The sequence below is a fragment of the Panthera uncia genome, chromosome X (assembly GCF_023721935.1).
Source record: "Panthera uncia isolate 11264 chromosome X, Puncia_PCG_1.0, whole genome shotgun sequence".
Lineage (NCBI taxonomy): Eukaryota > Metazoa > Chordata > Mammalia > Carnivora > Felidae > Panthera > Panthera uncia.
Genome location: NC_064817.1, coordinates 38,862,086 through 38,883,013, shown reverse-complemented (window position 1 = coordinate 38,883,013; position 20,928 = coordinate 38,862,086). Strand labels below are relative to the sequence as shown.

The following is a 20,928-nucleotide window of genomic DNA, read 5'->3' as shown; positions in this document are numbered from 1 at the left end:
GGGCTCAAACTCATGAACCATGAGATCATGACCTGAGCCGAAGTCTGGCGCTTAACCAACTGAGCCACCCAGGCACCCCTGGAGAATAGCTGTTTTTTAAATGTCTAAGACATGTCAAGACTCTGAGCTATGACAGACATCTGCTCTGTCATAAAAGAAGACTTCCATTATCTCACAGACCTTTACTAAAGCCTTCTCCGTACCTATACTGGGTTCTGGGGACGCGGTGGTCAATGAAACAAGGTTTTTGCCTTCAAAGAGATTTCAACCCACCAGTGGAGCCAGATCACACGAACTGTGATTATTTTTCTTAAGTTCTGGAATAGCGGTATTTTCAAAGCATGATGGGATTGCGGTAGAAAGCGCAGAGTCGCAGTGCAGTGTTACTAGAATCAAGCACCACATGAGACCTCATCCAGACCAGGAAGACTGTCATTTTCATTTATCCCGCAGATACACAACCTGTCCTTGACTCCCTTACTGTCTCCCAAACCACCCTGTCCCGCCAAAGGCAGGAATTGCCTCTCTGCATTTGTCATCAGTGGCTTAAAGTCAGAAACTGAGACGAATTTATTTGCTTTGTGCTCATTTTTAGTGACCGTACTGGCGATATTTAACGAACTGCACGCAGACGTGGACCTCTACGCACTCCTGTTTGGAGAAAGCGTCCTCAATGATGCTGTTGCCATTGTCCTGTCCTCGTAAGTAACAGCATTTCTTCCCCGACGAAGAGAGAGTCTGGCTTCCTGAATGCTCTGGGCCAAATTCAGAGGCTTATCTTAAAAGCGTTCAACATTGAACTGGCTGGGTTTTTTTAAATGAGGTTTTATCAGCTTGGTCGATAAAAGTTATGTTGCTTTGTCCGCTTGGCAGCGATCTGAATGCTGATACCAGCGTGACAGGATGGCTGTGGATGAAATGAATTACACCACGGGGAGTGTTCGGCAGAGTGTAGATGCCTATGTTTGTGGGTATTTTGGGGGACCGTGGTGTAAAGACAGTGCACTCCGTTTTAACTCTCTCTTCTGTTTAAACCCCAGGTCTATTGTTGCCTACCAGCCAGCGGGGCTGAACACTCATGCCTTTGATGCTGCTGCCTTTTTTAAATCGGTGGGCATCTTCCTAGGTATATTCAGTGGCTCTTTTACCATGGGAGCCGTAACTGGCGTCGTGACGGCTCTAATATCCTTTTTGTGGTCATCGTGCCCGCCCCGGGTAGGATCGTGTGCTGTCGCACTCGCGACAACAAGGTCTCGGTTCTCCCTTTCAGAGGTGGATTTTTTTTTTTTTCTGGAGGCTCCCGAAATGGGTCCCTTTGGTCAAACGTGACCGTCGAGCGTGTAGCTAAGAGTCCGAGAAAAGGTTGGGGAGTGTGACTCTGGCCGAAGCTCGGTGCCCCCCTTTGCATTGGCTCCCTGCTGTGAACCAGTTGGGGATGCGAGTTCAGGGAAAACATTGGCTTTAGGGGGTGGTGGTGAAAAGAGCGAGGAGGAGGCAGGGGGTCAGGGACCACCACACAGGAGGCCGGGAGGGAGCAGGCTGGGAAGTACTTTAGATTCAAGCTCGCCACTGCCACCTACTGTTACGGGTCACGCCGGCTACTGTGGCCGCAACCACCTGCGGCCATTGGTGGGAATTACTGCAAGGTGGCCTCCCTCAAGCGAAGGATGGTATCATCTTGAGTTAAACACCGACCAAGCGACGTAAAAGCACAGTGTGGAATGAGCAGGCGGCCCCCGGGCAGGTGTGCTGAGTCCTTCGTCATATCTTTCGACGGCACCACTGCCCAGTACAAGGTAACGGGAGCCGCACGTGCCGGCCGCATCGTCTCAGCCTCCGATCATTGTACAAATTATCAATGAGACTTTATACATTCATTTGTATATTAAATCTTTGAGACGTGGCACATATTTTGCGCTTCCCGCGTATCTCAGTTCGGACTAGCCACACGCCACGCGTTCAGCAGCCACGTGTGGCTAGCGGCTGCCATATTGGATGGCGCGGATCCAGTTGCTTTCTTCACAGAGGCCCTTTAGATGCCCCGGGGACTTCCACTGTTCGGTGAAAGCACTCGTGAGATAGTTCCGTGCTGGACCACTGTGGAAGGGCAGCGCTATGAGGGCAATCTCTGGTCCCAAAAAGTGACACAAACACCTTGTAGTTGCCCCTGGGGGTGTGCTTTCTTTTTCTTTTTTTTTTTAGTGTGTCATGCCTTCATGAGACACCTGCTGTGAACTCTGGTCTTGGTGGCCCACAGAGGTCAGAGTCTCACTGGCCTACTCTCCCCCGGCCTGCCTGTGGTACCCCCCCACCCCCCGGCACTGCTAAGACTGACCTGCCAGTCACCCCTCAGGCCAAGATTGTGCCCCTCAGAGCCAGGGGGCATTGCAAAGAGCACAGAAGACCTCTTTCTGGTTTCCTTAGAAAGTTCGATTTCTAAAGACAGCTTTATTAAGATAAAATTCACGTACCGTGCCATTCACCCCATTTCATTTTCGGTATGCTACATTATCGGTTTGTTTGTTTTTTTTTAATTGCGATAAAATACCTATAACACAATTTGCCCCTGTAACCACTTTTCAGTGTCCACCTCGGTGGCATTACATGCGTCCACATTGTGTAAGCATCCCCTCTGTCTGTTTTCGGAACCTTTGCATCATCCCAGACAGAAACCGTGGAGCCAAGAAACGGTATCCCGCTTTCTCCTCTCTCCCAGCCCTCAGTAACCTCTTTCCTGCTAGAAAGAACTCAGTTTTTATGACTTTAAGAACCGAGCAGCAGCTGTGGGGCCCCCAAAAGAAGCGTTGGAGGGAAAGGATAGCCCTTAGGGAGGGGGAGGGGAGTCCCGGGCTGATGGAGCGTGGTTCTTGGTGGCCCTGATGACTTGTTCCTGGAGCCGAGTTCCTTGACGGGTGGGGCCCACGTGACCAAGTTCACCAAGCTGCACTGCTTCCCCCTCCTGGAGACGGCACTCTTCTTCCTGATGTCCTGGAGCACGTTCCTTTTGGCGGAAGCCTGTGGCTTTACAGGTGGGTTCACACTACCCTTGGGCTGCCCCTCCCCTTACTGTAGCGGCGGCTGTGTTTCAGTGTTGTTTTTTTATGACGTCAGTTTCGTGAATTATTAGTGTAAGTAACCGTGTGGTTTTAGCACCTCACAATCTCTCGTCAAAAAAGAAAAGAAAAGGAAAGAAAGAAAGAGAGAGAAAGAGAAAGAAAGAGGAAAGAAAGAAAAGAAAGAAAAGAAAAGAAAAAAGAAAAGAAAAGAAAAGAATATCACAGGAGCACCTGAGTAGCTCAGTCAGTTAAGCGTCTGACTTCAGCTCAGGTCGTGATCTCACAGTTTGTGGGTTCGAGCCCCACGTCAGGCTCTCTGCTGACAGCACAAAGCCCACTTCGGATCCTTTGCCCCCCCCTCTCTCTGGTCCTCCGCTGCTCGCTCACTCTCAAAAATAAATAAACATTTTTATTAAATCCCTGAAATTTTCCACTAGAAAATCAAGTACAATTACTATACATGAGCCAGGTAGTTGGGGGAGCCCTTTTATCCTCTTTTCAAAATAGTGCAACATGCATTTATAGGCAGCATTGTAAAATATCCCAGTTCTTTAAAACTTGACAGTTATCTGTAAATGTATAGGCAAAGGCCCCCGTGTCAGCTGTCTTGCACAACAAAATAGTTACCATTAATCAGAAATCGAGGTAATGAAGGCTCGGATAAATGGAACGGTACCCTGGATCCATTTGGTCTCAAGCCCTAGACGAGGCAAAAACAGAAAGCGTTTGCCTGGAATGAAAATCCCTGGCTTCTGAGAACCTAGAGGAACAGGACAAAAGGGCATGATGGGCCCTCATGGCCTCTTTGAAGAAATGAACGCTAAATGCCAAATTCGGGGGCAGTTTAGAGGAGGGGGAGAGAATGCCCTTAAAACTGTAGCAAGAAGGGAATTCAAGGACCTTGGCTTTGAAGGCGGGCAGAATGAGAAGAAGGAAAGGTTGGTAGGAGTGGTGGGGGCAGGGGGAACCTTCAGGAATAGGAAACTTTTCCAAACTGTTCCAGTAGCTGGATATGTTGGGCCTACCCTAACTTTTTTGTTGCAGCGGGGATTTTTTTCCTGCTTCCTTTTTTATTTCATCATTGATTTTTTTCTTCTTTTTTAACCACCCCTCCCCAGGCGTTGTGGCTGTCCTTTTCTGTGGCATCACGCAGGCTCATTACACCTACAACAATCTGTCGGTGGAATCAAGAAGTCGAACGAAGCAGGTGAGAGCGGGCCCTGGGTCCTCACGAGTGCCCTGTGACTAGCAGGGAGGGGGCCCACACGACTTATGGCTTCCTTTTCCCTTTCTGTGCAGCTCTTTGAGGTGTTACACTTCCTGGCAGAGAACTTCATCTTCTCCTACATGGGCCTGGCTCTCTTTACCTTCCAGAAGCATGTCTTCAGCCCCGTTTTCATCATTGGAGCTTTTGTATCCTTTTTTGTGTGTGTGTGTGTGGTTCTGCTGTTTTCTGCGTGGACAGGTGACCGCCGCTGGAGAAGCTAGTTCATGGTGTTTTCATGATGAGAAAAAAGAAGGCTTACGTGGGTTCGTAGACCTAAACGTATTTCAGGATCTGCATCAGTCCCCGAATCGTTTTTACTTCAGTGCTGCACGAATCCCAATCCAGGAGGTTCCCAGTTCCGAAGACCCGAAGGTTCTGTTAGTCTTGCTCCCAGCCGCACATGGGAGCGAGCAGCCTTTCCTCTGGCTGCCCAGAGAAGCCCGCAGGCGTTACAAGCACGCTTTCACGGGAGCATCCCTACCGTGACAGCTCACTGTGGAAAAGACGTTTTTCCCCCGCTAAGGGGGAAAAAAAAAACAAGGAAAGGAAGAGACCACAAAATGGAAAAATACTCATTTCCTTGACTCAGTTCCACTGTGAGCACAGGTTTTGGAAGAGACACACAGTTTAGGGGATTGGCTTCTCTCAAGTCAGGAGGGCCTTGGAACTGGAGTGATCTAGCTCAGCCTGGAGCTGGAGTCCCCTATTGCTGGGCATTTGCACTTGCCTTTTCCTTTTGTAAGAAAATTTTTAATGTTTATTATTTATTTTGAGAGAGAATCCAAAGCAGGCCCTGGGCTCTGCGCCATCAGCGGAGAGCCCAGCGCGGGGCTCGAACCCACGAACCGTGGGATCATGAGCCGAGCCGAAGTCGGACGCTCAACCAACTGAGCCACCCAGATGCCCATACTCTTGCCTTTTCTGAGGCCTCGTGGGTAACCTTAAAAAAAAAAAAAAAAAAAGGAGCGTTTTTCTCTTCTGGGCTTTTCGTTTATGGTGCAGGCATAGCTGACCCTCACCAAGCAGCTAGATAGCGATAAGTGGCCCAATGCCACGTGGAGGCCTTCCAGTTAGAGTGTTAATCGGCTTCCACCGGGGCTCCTTTCTCGGGTTTATACACTCACCAGAGTGACAGCTGCAAATCTAAGGGGATCAGTGTTTTTATTCTCGATTCAGAAAGACCTCCTCACATGCCTCCTGGATTTGTATTCCTGGCACAGCATCCTGCAAAGGATAGTGAGAGCACCGCTCTTGTTTGCAGATGAGGGCCTCGCGGGGGGGGGGGGGGGGGGGGGGAGGGGGGGGGGGGGGAGGAAGGGCAAGACGGGTCCCCTGGGAATCTCAAAGGCCACTTCCCACTGGAGGATGGTTGCCTGGCTTCTGGGATGGAATCGAGCTTTCTGAGTGCTACCTGCTTTCCTGCCGTTCGAAACAACACAACACAACACAACACCAAAGGAGAAAACAAAAAAAAAAAGCTAAAAGCAGAAAAACAGTCCGTCCTTTACCCTGGAGAAGGCAGAGGACAGTTCCGCCCTGGCTTCTGTCTGAAACAGCTGCAGCCCTGGGCAGCTGGCACTCAGCTGGAACGGAAGCTCCCGGTCCCCGCGGGTCCCATGGCAGTTTCCTCCTGTAACCAGGACAGCATGTGGCTCCCTGCCGGGCTCTGTTCTCCATTCAGCGAGTGACGAATGGCCCGTTTCCCTGAATTTTTCGCTTGCCACACTCCTCTGCCTCCATGGGCTCACGCCTCCAAAAAGACATCTGAGCCACCCGGGTAGAGACATCTACCCCCTCTTGAGGCTTGGGAGGGACATGAATGCATCTGAAGTGTCCCAAGTGCTCCCAAGTTTCCACACCTCTTAGCCGTAGCATCTTCCTGGTCATTTCGAGCCCCTCCTGTTTACTTCTGACTAAAGCTTATGAGCTCTTGACCCATGGGTTAGAGACTTGTTCTTCTTGTGACTTTCCTTCTTCTTTTTTTTTAAATTTTTTTATAAATTTTTTTTAACGTTTTATTTATTTTTGAGACAGAGAGAGAGCATGAACGGGGGAGGGGCAGAGAGAGAGGGAGACACAGAATCAGAAGCAGGCTCCAGGCTCTGAGCCGTCAGCCCAGAGCCCGACGCAGGGCTCGAACTCACGGACCGCGAGATCGTGACCTGAGCTGCAGTCGGACGCTTAACCGACTGAGCCACCCAGGCGCCTCATGACTTTCCTTCTTCTAACGGAGCCCAAGCCACTGTTTGCTCCTCTCAACTCCCCACCCCTGCCAGGGCTCCTCGGCTTAGGTGTAGATAGGGGGGAGACTTGGTCCACACCCGCTTAATTAAATCAAGAAGTTCCAACAGTGCGTCTAGCAGGCTAGGCATTACCTCTGTGAGCCAGGAGGTCGGGAAAGGTGGCCACCTGCGTCCTGCTTGTAGCTGACACGTGTTCCGAGGGCACCGGGTCTAGCCCGGCTGCCCTGCGCATCCCTCCTGATCGTGGTGCGGTTAGCTCCTGGTCACAGGGTGTCCCAGCATTCCTAAAATTCTCTGCTCCACCAGAGGCCGGGCGAAGCCGCCGTTCTAGAAACCCGTTGGGCCCTTAACCTCCACCTGGTGGTCAGGTTGCCATCTTCCTGGGCCGAGCTGCACACATCTACCCGCTCTCCTTCTTCCTCAACTTGGGCAGAAGGCATAAGATTGGCTGGAACTTTCAACACATGATGATGTTTTCAGGTAAAAGCCCCAGGAACGTAAAGAAAATGAGCTTTCTTCAGCAGGCGTGTCAGCGTGACTAAACTATGATGGATAAGGTTCGTAAAAAGAAGTTAAAATTCCTGGTTCTTTTTGCATTCTCCCACAGTGCTGAGTAGACCGACCTACGCGTCACACAGAGGTAGTATCGATTTTGCAAACCACACTACCAAATGTGAACATTCTCCCCCAAAACAGCCGCGTCTTCATGTTTATCTCTACCGCCCACGGGGCCTGGCGGTATAGGAGTATTTAAAGTGCTTGATTGTTTTCTAGTTGATGTGCATAAGCCTTAATCTTCCAGAAGGGCTCCAGACCTAAAATTAGAAGGGAGATAGGTCTGTTCTAAAAAAATTTCTTTTAATGTTTATTTATTTTTGAGAGAGAGAGAGAGACAGAGACAGAGCATGAACAGGGGAGGGGCAGAGAGAGAGGGAGACACAGAGTCCGAAGCAGGCTCCAGGCTCCGAGCTGTCAGCACAGAGCCCGACGCGGGGCTTGAACTCACAGACCGCGAGATCATGACCTGAGCCAAAGTCGGACGCTTAACTGACTGAGCCACCCGGGTGCCCCGGGAGATGGGCCTTTAATGAGAAAGAACACAGGCCACGTCACTCAGTACCTCCCAGCTGCAGTATCCACTCTTGGAAAATAATGAAATTGAGCTAATTGTTGAGCTTCCTCCTAGCTCCAACTTCCCGTGAGGCAAAAAATAAAATTCACTTGGGTAAGCAAAGATGAGCCCCAAACCGGAAGTTAATGGCCGTGGTAATTCTGCTTGATTTATACTGTCTCCCAGATGCCCCCCTCTCCACTCTAGAGCTGAGAAGTGTGCAGAAGCCGCTGAGGCGAGAAAGGACAGAAAATAGTGGACATATTTTAAGTTTATCTTGGTGAATGAGTTCTCTCCAACTCATCTTGCTCTTCTCCACCAGAGCTGTCTGTCTGTCTGTCTGCCTCTCTGACTCTCTATTTGCCCCTCCCCTGCTTGTGCTCTCTCCCTCAAAAATAAACATTAGAAAAAAGAAAGTTCTTTTAAAAAATTTTTAACGTTTATTTATTTGGGGGGGGGGGGGCAGAGGGGCAGAGAGAGGGAGACACAGAATCCGAAGCAGGCTCCAGGCTCTGAGCTGACTGCCAGCACAGAGCTCGGTGTGGGGCTCAAACTCACGAACGGCGAGATCATGACCTGAGCCAAAGTCAGACACTTAACCGACTGAGCTACCCAGGCACCCTCTTCCCCCCTAAAAGAGAAAGTTCTAGTGGAGAAGAGCAAGATGAGTTGGAGAGAACTCATTCACCAAGATAAACTTAAAATATGTCCACTGTTTTCTGGACTAAAAGGCAGTACACAGTGCTGTTTAAAGGCATCTCCTATAAAGATTATTTCCTGCTGGGAACAATGTCGCCATCAAAAGGAACTCCAGACAATGCAGCACACGTTGTCTCTCCCTGACCCCTAACTTTTCTTCTTTGAGACAACATCCCTTTAGAGGCCGAAGTACTCATCGGTGATGAAGCTGGCTATAGGGCAATCGAGATGTGTGTGTTATTTCCCAAGTACGGATTAATAGAAAACATTAACTTGGCTCTGTTTTTTAACGTAACTCTTTTTTAAAGTTTATTTATTTATCTCGGGAGAGAGAAAGAGAGAGAGCAAGCAGGGGAGGGGCAGTGAGAGAGGGAGAGGGACTCCCAGGCAGGCTCCGCACTACCAGCGCAGAGCCCAGGGCGGGGCTCGAACTCCCGAACCTCGAGATCATGACCTGAGCAGAAAGCGAGAGTCGAATGCTTGCTTAACCAACTGAGCCACCCAAGTGCCCCTTTGATGTAACTTTTTTTGAATCATGTTTTAGTGAATTGTGAAGCTCGCAGATGAGGGAATTTACCAAACTGTTAGGAAAGGCGGGAGAATATGCAAACAGATACAGTAGGTATTGCTTTTTATTCTCTCATATAATATACACAGTCTGGCCAAAGGTGAATAGGAACTTATACCAGATGTCTATTAAAGACCACTGATTCGGCCTTTACCATAAAACAAATGGTGAGCATTAGTATGAAGAAGGAACAAAAGAACTTAGAAAGGTAAACATTAAAATGTGGGAGCTTAATCTTTTAAGCAAACAGCATTTTATTAAATGTAATTAAAATCTACCATAAGATGAAAATATGAGAACTCGCATAAAAGGAGAACAAATATTTGTGAATATATATTAACCTGGGTGGCTCAGTCAAGCGTCTGACCTTGGCTCAGGTCATGATCTCCAGGCTTGTGAGTTCGAGCCCCCCGTCGGGCTCTGTGCTGACAGCTCAGAGCCCGCTTCGAAGTCTGTGTCTCCCTCTCTCTCTGCCCCTCCCCCACTCGCTCGTGTGCGCGCGCTCTCTCTCTCTCAAAAATAAATAATAAAACATTTAAAAAAATTCAGTGCTGTTTCAGTTCCTTTGTGAGTGTTGCACTCTGTAGGTCACAGCATCTGCTCTGAAACTTAAACGCAAAGATGAATATACTTAACTGTGTACATTTAATTTCTATCTCCCAGGGTTGTTTTTTTAGGATAGTTGACACATAGTGTTATATTAGTTTCAGATGTCCAATATCATGACTCAACTTCGTTCCAGGCTATGCTGTACTCACCGTGTGTTTGGCGCTTAGCCTTAATACCCGTTAATGTAGAAAAAGGGCCAGCAGACTACATCCCCTGGGCCAAATCTGGCCGTTGCGTATTTTCATATACTCCACGGCTAAGAGTGGCTTTTACAGATGGACATTTACAATCTATTTGACGATAGAGGACACTAACTTTGAAATCCAATTAAGTGAAATATAGTCCTCCAAAAGAATTCACCTATATCACAACACATTATACTGTGTTGTTATTATTCTCTTTTTGGTTTTTGCCCATAAGATTTGGTAGAAATTTGGGTTTGTTTTTTCTTTTTTTTGCTTTTCTCTTCTATGTAAGTACCTACAAAATAGCCTTGATTTTTCCTCTTGACCCCCAAAGCCTAAAATATTTATTATCTGACCCTTTACAGAAAAAAATTGCCAACGCTTGACGTAGATCGGGTTGTATTGTTACTTCTCTGTGTAGCTTTGCTAAGGAAATGCTAGGCTGCTCTGTGGGTCCTGGGACACAGATCACAAATATGTATTTGATGTATTCAGACCTAGCCTCTTACTTCAGTTTATAATGAATCACAGACCTAGAGAGCTTCTATTCATTAGTTCTTATTTATCTTTCTTTTTATTTCATGTTACTAGCAGGAGAATGATCTCCGTAATAAGAGTGTTATTATTCTAGAATGTGCCGGACAAAGTAGTGCATTTGGGCACTACTCATCGCATTTGGGCATTTTGCAAAAGAAGACTTCAAACAAGAGAAAACCACATTCCCTTAAGGTCCTTCTTTCTGAATAAGACAGTTTGACTCCCGAAACATACGTGGATGTTATAGTTTATTAGCCCTGAGTGGCAGCAACGGATCTGAGGACACATTGTCATCCGCCCTTATAACCAGATCTTCCTCTCTGGTCCCCGCAGGCCTCAGGGGCGCGATGGCATTTGCGCTGGCCATCCGCGACACGGCATCCTACGCTCGCCAGATGATGTTCACGACCACCCTCCTCATCGTCTTCTTCACTGTCTGGATCATTGGCGGAGGCACAACACCCATGCTGTCGTGGCTTAACATAAGGTCAGTTTGAAAGCACGGCCAGTTTTGCGTCTGACTATGTCCCTGTGCTCACACACAGGGGGAGACAGCTCAGTACATGGAAGGTTTTTACGTTTGTTGTTGTTGTTGTGGGTTTGCGGGAGGGCTTAAAAATAAAAAGCAATAACTGAAAAGTCAGAGTATTGAGTTTTCCATGAGAAAAAGGGTTGCCATGTAAAATGTTTGTGAGTACAGACGCACAGGGCGTTAGAAACACCTGGACCTTGCTGGAACAGCGACAGGGCCAGAATTCAAAAGCCTCAAAGCTGCTGGCAGAGTCTGGCATTTGACATTCCTCTGAAATCAAACCTGCGGCCTTCAAAAGAAGCTCATCCGCTTCAGATGATAACGAGAAACAAAAAGAGGCAATTAGGGTTTTGTTTTTCAGAGGAAACCGTGTCTCCTCTCGCTTGAGCGCACAAAAGAGGCGTGGCATTTCCTGCGTAACCCTTATTTGTTGCAGCCTCATGGATGTCCCCTGCCTGTGGTTTGGCAGCTGTGTCGGGAGAGAGAGCAACTGACCTAAATTTGATTTTGTTTCAAAGAGGGTTTGGATTCCAGAGTGTGCTTCTGCGCCCCCAGCTCCTTAGGGGACAGAGGAGCCTGGAGCAGGGGTCAAGAGCCCCAGAGCCTAACCCCGGCTCCGGTTCAAGGCAAGCCCTTCACGTCTTTGGGCCTCGGTTCTCCTGGACGTGAAGTTCTGCCTCCCCGGAGAGGCTCCCACCGCGCCCCTCAGTTTTGGGTCTGCAGAGGTTGAATGCGAGCAGAAAGAGGAAAGCACTGGAGCAGTGCTTAGGTGTGAAGGATCCTCCGAAAAGCCACAAGGTGGCACTGTTTCTTCCTTTCTCTCCTGGCCTTTCGTTCCTACTCCCTTCTCTGGAATACAGAGCGCAGTGGCCTAACGGTGTCCAGCATACCTACCTTGGGAGGAGAGAGGACCTACAAAGATCTCGTAGTCATCCTTAAGGTGAGGGGGACACGTGGAACTTGGGAGAAAGCTGGAATTTGAGAGAACAGTCTCCCCCACCATCAGGGACTTTTGTATCGATGGCGGGCAGGGGTTCCTGGGCTTGGCGCCTGCCAGCCCCACCATTTCTGGGCTAGCGAGTCTCAGCCTCGCATCCTGGTGGGTCTGCAGAACCTAGCGGGGAGAGGGGTGGGGGGTCAGAGACAGTCGTATCATAGCTAACACTTGCGATGCTGGCAATAACTTGCCCGGGCCACAGAGCTTTCGGTGGATGAGCTGGGACTTGAACCCGGGCAGTCTTGCCACACAGTCCACAGCCTTAACCTTAAGAAGGTCGGCTGTGTTAGGGACTGGCGCCGCGTCGTGAAATGGGGGGTGATGAGAATTTCGAGCTCCTGGCACGAGTCTCTAGGGAAAATAATTCATTGTGGGAATACAAACCTGAAGAAGAAAATGGACAGATTTTTGGCGCTAACTCTGAGACCCAAGACGGCGCCATCTTCGTTCTGTGTAAGAATAAGCGCAAGAGGGGCGCCTGGGTGGCGCAGTCGGTTAAGCGTCCGACTTCAGCCAGGTCACGATCTTGCGGTCCGTGAGTTCGAGCCCCGCGTCGGGCTCCGGGCTGATGGCTCGGAGCCTGGAGCCTGTTTCCGATTCTGTGTCTCCCTCTCTCTCTGCCCCTCCCCCGTTCATGCTCTGTCTCTCTCTGTCCCAAAAATAAATAAAAAACGTTGAAAAAAAAAAATTAAAAAAAAAAAAAAAAAAGAATAAGCGCAAGAGAGGAGGCTTGTCCCCCGCACACAGTTGAGGATCTTTGCATTCGGTGACCTCCGAGGTGACGTTCTGCTCCTGTTGGGGCACTCCGTAGGTACCCTGGATGCTCAGAGCCTGAGGAAATCCTGTTTGGTTTTCCTGCTCATTTATAAGTCCCCTTTTCCTCCTGCCACCCTCCCCCACCCCACACAGATACGACTGAATACTTTTCCACTGAGAGTAGAGAGGTGACTGGGGACATTTTGCAGTTCTGGTAACCCTTTTCTAAACCGGGCCATTAAAACTGCCCTACCCAGAGCTGAGAGTGTGGGCAGCTTTCCATGAGGCACACGAGCCGTACGTGTACAAATATAATCACTGTTGTGTTGTGGAAATACTGATGTAACATATAGATAGCACCCAGAACATAGCACACACTGAGGGGCCCGGAAATGAGTGTGTGTGTGACCGGGTGTACGAGAGATCTAGTTCCCCCGCCTCCTCGCCAGCATTTGGTGTTAACCACCATTTGTCATTGTAGTTGTTCTAACAGGTGGGTGGGGATACCTCCCCGTGGCCTTCATGTGCATTCCTCTAATGACCGATGATGTTGAACATCTCTTCATGTGCCCATTTGCCATTCATCTGTCTTCCTCGGTGAAACACCTGTTCACACTTCTCATCTATTTTCTAATCAGATTGTTTGGGTTTTTTTTATTGAGTTCTGAGTGTTCTTTATTTATTATAGATACTAGTCTTTTCTCAGAGATGTGCTTTGCAAATATTTTCTCCCAGTCTGTAGCTTGTCTTTTAATCCTTCTAGTAGAGTCATCGAAGAACAGAAGTTTTAGTTTTGAGGGAGTGCAGTTTATCTTTTTTTTTCCCTTTTACACATCGTGCCTTTGGTGTTATATGTAAGGACTCTCCGTCAAGCCCTAGGCCGTGAAGATTTCATTCTGTGTTATCTTCTTTTTTTTAAATGTTTATTTTTGAGAGAGAGAGAGCAAGTGCATGAACGGGGGAGGGGCAGAGAGAGAGGGAGACACAGAATCCGAAGCAGGCTCCAGGCTCTGAGCTGTCAGCACAGAGCCTGACACGGGGCTCGAACTCACGGACCAAGAGATCATGACCTGAGCTGAAGTCGGACACTCAACCGACTGAGCCACCCAGGCGCCCCTCTTCTGTGTTATCTTCTAAAAGTTTCTTAGTTCTATGCTTGACATTTGAGTCTGTGGTCCATTTGGAGTTAATTTTTATATAAGCTGTGAGGCTCAGGTTTAGGTTTTATTATCTTTTTTATTTGCCTATTGGCCATCCGGTTGTTCTGGCACAATGTGTTAAAAAGACAAGTCTTACTCTGTTGGATTACTTTTGCTCCTTTGCCAAAAATCAGTTGGCTCGATGCACGTGGGTTTGTCTGTATTCTGCCCCACTGATGAATGTGGTCACCCCTCCACACTGTCCTGATAACTATAGTTATGTAATAAGCTGTAGCATCAGATAGAGCGAGCCCTCCCACATTATTCTTTTTCAAAACTCTCGTAGCTGTTCTCGTTGCTTTCCATATATATTTTAGAAGAAGCCTGTCCATCTCTAAAAAAATAAGAAAACACCTGGCTGGAATTTTCACAGGGATTGCGTTAAGCCTATAGTAAGTTTGGGGAGAACTGCCATCTTGTTTTCTGTCTTCCAATTCATGAACGCAGCACGTTTCTTCATTTATTCATGGTTTGTGAGATTTGTATCTAAGTACTTCTTCTCTTCTGAGCAATTATAAATGTTATTCTGTCTTCAGTTTCAGGCTCCATGTGTTCATTGCTAGGATATAGAAATACAGTGGGTTTTTGTATGTCGATCTCGTATCCTGTGACCTTGCTGGACTCATTTGTTAGTTCTAAGAGGCTTTTGTTTGGTTTTGTTTATAAATTCTTTGGGATTTCCTACATAGACCATCACATCATTTGCAAACAGAGACAGTTTTATGTCTTCCTTTGCAACCAGTGTACGTTTTATTTCCCTTTCTTGACTTACTGTTCTGGCTAGGACTTTCAATATGATGTCGAGTAACAGTGACATGAGCTGACATCCTGATCTTGTTTCCAGTCGTAAGGGGAAAATATTCAGTCTTTGACCAATAAGTATAATATTAGCTGTAGGGTTTTTGTAGATGTTCCTCATCAAGTTGAGGGAGTTTCTATCTATTGTTAGATTTTTGAGGTTTTGTTGGTTTTTTTTTTTTTTAATCGTGAACGGATGCTGAAGTTTCTCAAATGCTTTTCCTGTATCTACTGATATAATCATATGATTTTTCTTGTTTAGCCTGTTAATATGGTGGGTTACATCAATTAATGAAAATACTTCCCTAAGACAAACCCCACTTGGTCGTGGTGTATGAGTTTTTAATACACTGCTGAATTCTATTAGCTGTTATTTTGTTAAGGATTTTTGTGGTCTGTGTTCATGAGGGATATTGGTCTGTAGTTTTCTCTTGTTTTGTACTACCTTTGTCTGTTTTTGGTATCAGAGTAATCTGGCCTCACAAAAGGAGCTAGGACATGTTCCCTGCTCTTCTGTTTTCTGAAAGAGATTGTGTAGAATTGGTGTTAGTTCTTTTTGGAAGTTTAATGGAATTCTCGTTTAAAATCATCCGGTCCTGGAGACTTCTTTTTCAGGAGCTTTTAAATTGTGAAGGCAATTTCTTTAATACTTACAGGGCTATTTGGGGCGCCTGGGTGGCTCAGTCGGTTAAGCATCTGACTTCGGCTCAGGTCATGATCTCGCAGTCCGTGAGTTCGAGCCCCGCGTCGGGCTCTGTGCTGACAGCTCAGAGCCTGGAGCCTGCTTCAGATTCTGTGTCTCCCTCTCTCTGACCCTCCCCCGTTCATGCTCTGTCTCTGTCTCAAAAATAAATAAACATTAAAAAAAATACTTATAGGGCTATTAAGATGATCTGTTTCCTACTGGGTGAATTATGGTAGTTTGTGAAACTGTTGATGTCTGTGAGCTCTACGGTGATATCCCTTGTTTCGCTGCTGATATTGGTAATTTGTATCTTTCTCTTTTTTTCTTTCAGTCTTGCCAGAGGTTTGTCAACTTTGTGGATCTTTTCAAAGAGCTAGCTCTTCATTGCCTTGATTTTCTATATCGTTTTCTGGTTTCTGCCCCTATCTTTATTCTTTCCTTCTTTCTGACCAACTCCACCCAGACAGCGTCATGAAGCAAATTGGTGAAAAATACACATGGCGTTAGTTCATTGCATTTTCCTGATGTGTATAAATAGTGATTACGTAAGTGTGGAAACTGACATATGTAGAGATTACACGGAAAGACATTCCCTCACAAATAAACTAATGAGATTGATTGGTTTTTCTGGCCTGTGGCTTGTGATGTTACCTGATGGCCATGAATCATTTCTGTGAACCAGGTTCTTATTCTAAATTGATTCAGAAACCCCGTGAAGTTCAGTGTGGGGTTTCGACCTCCGCGACCTCGGTAAACTTAATACCTACTTGTTCCTTACTTCTCTAGTCTGCTGACAGAGGCCCTGATGAGGTGTTAAGTGGCTGCTCAACATCAGAAGCCCGGGTTGGGTCTCAGAGTTCCACTATAAATAATTAGGAGTTAGTTGTGATTTGTTTTTAAATTTTTTTAATGCTTATTTATTTTTGAGAGAGAGCAAGAGAGAGTGGAGCAGAGTGGGGGAGGGGCAGAAAGAGAGAGGGGGAGACAAAGACTCTGAAGCAGGCTTCGGGATCTGAGCTGTCAGCACAGAGCCCAACACGGGGCTCGAACCCACGAACCGCCAGATCATGAGCTGAGCTGAAGTCGGATGCTCAACCAAATGAGCCACCCAAGGGCCCCTTGGGAGTTAGTTGTGATTTTTACCCATGGCTAAATTCTCATCTGTCCATAACATAAAAACGAATACAACACAAACCCACAGCCAGGTCGCTGCTTTCCAGAAATCCAGCTTACCTTTCTAAATTGGTAGGTCGTGATTGATATTTTAAAACATAATAGCAAAAATGCTCCAGTGGTTTTCCGTTAATGCACAGACTGCATATTTTTCTTAGCCTCTTGAGCAGGTGTTGTTATTCACAAAGGATATAATTTTGGCAATTAAAAAAAAAAAAGTGACCACAGGATTACTTCAGCAGAGGAGTCTCGTATGTGCCCAGAGCACATTTTGGCGACATAGTGGCTGTTCTCTTTGGAGCCCCTGCTTCAAGTGACACAGTTCAACGAGCAGTTGCCCTTCACAGCCCAGTGTGCAGGAACGCAAACACTCAAGGACAAGTAAGGGTAATCCTGTGAGACGGGGAATTTACGACGAAGCTCTTTGTGAGATAACTTGAAGATAAAGGCAGAGAAAAGCCCTGAGCTCTTTATGTAATAGCATTTGTAACTGGATTATTTTAAGAGAGTTTAAGGACGCCAGCATGTAATCAAAGGGCAGATTCTGTGAGGTGAGGGAATTGGGCTCCCGGGTCTAAGAGACTCGGTGTCACAGCCTTGATTCCACCATTTTTCTTTTCTTTTTTATTTTATTTTATTTTATTTTATTTTATTTTAATTTTTATTTTATTTTTATTTTATTTTTTTAATTTTTTTCTCTTTTTAGACTATTTTATAGCATGTAGTAAATTAGCATTTACATTCATTTTCAGCTTTGTCTTCTGGCTTTTTTTTTCAATATATGAAATTTATTGTCAAATTGGTTTCCATACAACACCCAGTGCTCATCCCAAAAGGTGCCCTCCTCAATACCCATCACCCACCCTGCCCTCCCTCCCACCCCCCATCAACCCTCAGTTTGTTCTCAGTTTTTAACAGTCTCTTATGCTTTGGCTCTCTCCCACTCTAACCTCTTTTTTTTTTTTTTCCTTCCCCTCCCCCATGGGTTCCTGTTAAGTTTCTCAGGATCCACATAAGAGTGAAACCATATGGTATCTGTCTTTCTCTGTATGGCTCATTGCACTTAGCATCACACTCTCCAGTTCCATCCACGTTGTTACAAAGGGCCATGTTTCGTTCTTTCTCATTGCCACGTAGTATTCCATTGTGTATATAAACCACAATTTCTTTATCCATTCATCAGTTGATGGACATTTAGGCTTTTTCCATAATTTGGCTATTGTTGAGAGTGCTGCTATAAACATTGGGGTACAAGTGCCCCTATGCATCAGCACTCCTGTATCCCTTGGGTAAATTCCTAGCAGTGCTATTGCTGGGTCATAGGGTAGGTCTATTTTTAATTTTCTGAGGAACCTCCACCCTGCTTTCCAGAGCGGCTGCACCAATTTGCATTCCCACCAACAGTGCAAGAGGGTTCCCGTTTCTCCACATCCTCTCCAGCATCTATAGTCTCCTGATTTGTTCATTTTGGCCACTCTGACTGGCGTGAGGTGATATCTGAGTGTGGTTTTGATTTGTATTTCCCTGATAAGGAGCGACGTTGAACATCTTTTCATGTGCCTGTTGGCCATCTGGATGTCTTCTTTAGAGAAGTGTCTATTCATGTTTTCTGCTCATTTCTTCACTGGGTTATTTGTTTTTCGGGTGTGGAGTTTGGTGAGCTCTTTATAGATTTTGGATACTAGCCCTTTGTCCGATATGTCATTTGCAAATATCTTTTCCCATTCCGTTGGCTGCCTTTTAGTTTTGTTGGTTGTTTCCTTTGCTGTGCAGAAGCCTTTTATCTTCATAAGGTCCCAGTAGTTCATTTTTGCTTTTAATTCCCTTGCCTTTGGGGATGTGTCAAGTAAGAAATTGCTACGGCTGAGGTCAGAGAGGTCTTTTCCTGCTTTCTCCTCTAGGGTTTTGATGGTTTCCTGTCTCACATTCAGGTCCTTTATCCATTTGGAGTTTATTTTTGTGAATGGTGTGAGAAAGTGGTCTAGTTTCAACCTTCTGCATGTTGCTGTCCAGTTCTCCCAGCACCATTTGTTAAAGAGACTGTCTTTTTTCCATTGGATGTTCTTTCCTGCTTTGTCAAAGATGGGTTGGCCATACGTTTGTGGGTCTAGTTCTGCGGTTTCTATTCTATTCCATTGGTCTATGTGTCTGTTTTTGTGCCAATACCATGCTGTCTTGATGATTAAAGCTTTGTAGTAGAGGCTAAAGTCTGGGATTGTGATGCCTCCTGCTTTGGTCTTCTTCTTCAAAATTACTTTGGCTATTCGGGGCCTTTTGTGGTTCCATATGAATTTTAGGATTGCTTGTTCTAGTTTTGAGAAGAATGCTGGTGCAATTTTGATTGGGATTGCATTGAATGTGTAGATAGCTTTGGGTAGTATTGACATTTTGACAATATTTATTCTTCCAATCCATGAGCACGGAATGTTTTTCCATTTCTTTATATCTTCTTCAATTTCCGTCATAAGCTTTCTATAGTTTTCAGCATACAGATCTTTTACATCTTTGGTTAGATTTATTCCTAGGTATTTTATGCTTCTTGGTGCAGTGGTTAATGGGATCAGTTTCTTTATTTGTCTTTCTGTTGCTTCACTGTTAGTGTATAAGAATGCAACTGACTTCTGTACATTGATTTTGTATCCTGCAACTTTGCTAAATTCATGTATCAGTTCTAGCAGACTTTTGGTGGAGTCTATCGGATTTTCCATGTATAATATCATGTCATCTGCAAAAAGTGAAAGCTTGACTTCATCTTTGCCAATTTTGATGCCTTTGATTTGCTTTTGTTGTCTGATTGCTGATGCTAGAACTTCCAACACTATGTGAAACAACAGCGGTGAGAGTGGACATCCCTGTCGTGTTCCTGATCTCAGGGAAAAAGCTCTGTTTTTCCCCATTGAGGATGATGTTAGCTGTGGGCTTTTCATAAATGGCTTTTATGATCTTTAAGTATGTTCCTTCTATCCCGACTTTCTCTAGGGTTTTTATTAAGAAAGGTTGCTGAATTTTGTCAAATGCCTTTTCTGCATCGATTGACAGGATCATATGGTTCTTATCTTTTCTTTTATTAATGTGATGTATCACGTTGATCGATTTGCGAATGTTGAACCAGCCCTGCATCCCAGGAATGAATCCCACTTGATCATGGTGAATAATTCTTTTTATATGCTGTTGAATTCGATTTGCTAGTATCTTATTAAGAATTTTTGCATCCATATTCATCAGGGATATTGGCCTGTAGTTCTCTTTTTTTACTGGGTCTCTGTCTGGTTTAGGAATCAAAGTAATACTGGCTTCATAGAATGAGTCTGGAAGTTTTCCTTCCCTTTCTATTTTTTGGAATAGCTTGAGAAGGATAGGTATTATTTCTCCTTTAAATGTCTGGTAGAACTCCCCTGGGAAGCCATCTGGTCCTGGACTCTTATTTGTTGGGAGATTTTTGATGACTGATTCAATTTCTTCGCTGGTTATGGGTCTGTTCAAGCTTTCTATTTCCTCCTGATTGAGTTTTGGAAGAGTGTGGGTGTTTAGAAATTTGTCCATTTCTTCCAGGTTGTCCAATTTGCTGGCATATAATTTTTCATAGTATTCCCTGATAATTGTTTGTATCTCTGAGGGATTGGTTGTAATCATTCCATTTTCATTCATGATTTTATCTATTTGGGTCATCTCCCTTTTCTTTTTGAGAAGCCTGGCTAGAGGTTTGTCAATTTTGTTTATTTTTTCAAGAAACCAACTCTTGGTTTCATTGATCTGCTCTACCGTTTTTTTTAGATTCTATATTGTTTATTTCTGCTCTGATCTTTATGATTTCTCTTCTTCTGCTGGGTTTAGGCTGCCTTTGCTGTTCTGCTTCTATTTCCTTTAGGTGTGCTGTTAGATTTTGTATTTGGGATTTTTCTTGTTTCTTGAGATAGGCCTGGATTGCAATGTATTTTCCTCTCAGGACTGCCTTCGCTGCATCCCAAAGCGTTTGGATTGTTGTATTTTCATTTTCGTTTGTTTCCATGTATATTTTAATTTCTTCTCTAATTGCCTGGTTGACCCACTCATTCGTTAGTAGGGTGTTCTTTAACCTCCATGCTTTTGGAGGTTTTCCAGACTTTTTCCTGTGGTTGATTTCAAGCTTCATAGCATTGTGGTCTGAAAGTATGCATGGTATAATTTCAATTCTTGTAAACTTATGAAGGGCTGTTTTGTGACCCAGTATATGATCTATCTTGGAGAATGTTCCATGTGCACTCGAGAAGAAAGTATATTCTGTTGCTTTGGGATGCAGAGTTCTAAATATATCTGTCAAGTCCATCTGATCCAATGTATCATTCAGGGCCCTTGTTTCTTTATTGACTGTGTGTCTAGATGATCTATCCATTTCTGTAAGTGGGGTGTTAAAGTCCCCTGCAATGACCACATTCTTATCAATAAGGTTGCTTATGTTTATGAGTAATTGTTTTATATATCTGGGGGCTCGGGTATTTGGCGCATAGACATTTATAATAGTTAGCTCTTCCTG

The 20,928-nt window shown here is 45.5% G+C and overlaps 1 protein-coding gene across 4 annotated transcripts in view; it reads left to right on the top strand.

Moving 5' to 3' along the window:
• The window catches only part of SLC9A7 (solute carrier family 9 member A7), a 136,752-nt gene that overhangs the window by 81,253 nt on the left and 34,571 nt on the right, over positions 1 to 20,928 (top strand). For 3 of the 4 annotated variants that reach the window (XM_049644585.1, XM_049644584.1, XM_049644586.1), the window contains exons 6-12: positions 596 to 701; positions 1,041 to 1,182; positions 2,924 to 3,029; positions 4,175 to 4,263; positions 4,356 to 4,469; positions 6,935 to 7,046; positions 10,609 to 10,762. In XM_049644585.1, the coding sequence (XP_049500542.1) occupies positions 596 to 701; positions 1,041 to 1,182; positions 2,924 to 3,029; positions 4,175 to 4,263; positions 4,356 to 4,469; positions 6,935 to 7,046; positions 10,609 to 10,762 (823 nt within the window). Of the gene's footprint in view, positions 1 to 595; positions 702 to 1,040; positions 1,183 to 2,896; positions 3,030 to 4,174; positions 4,264 to 4,355; positions 4,470 to 6,934; positions 7,047 to 10,608; positions 10,763 to 20,928 lie in introns of all 4 variants that reach the window. The other variant, XM_049644587.1, reaches the window with a different exon arrangement.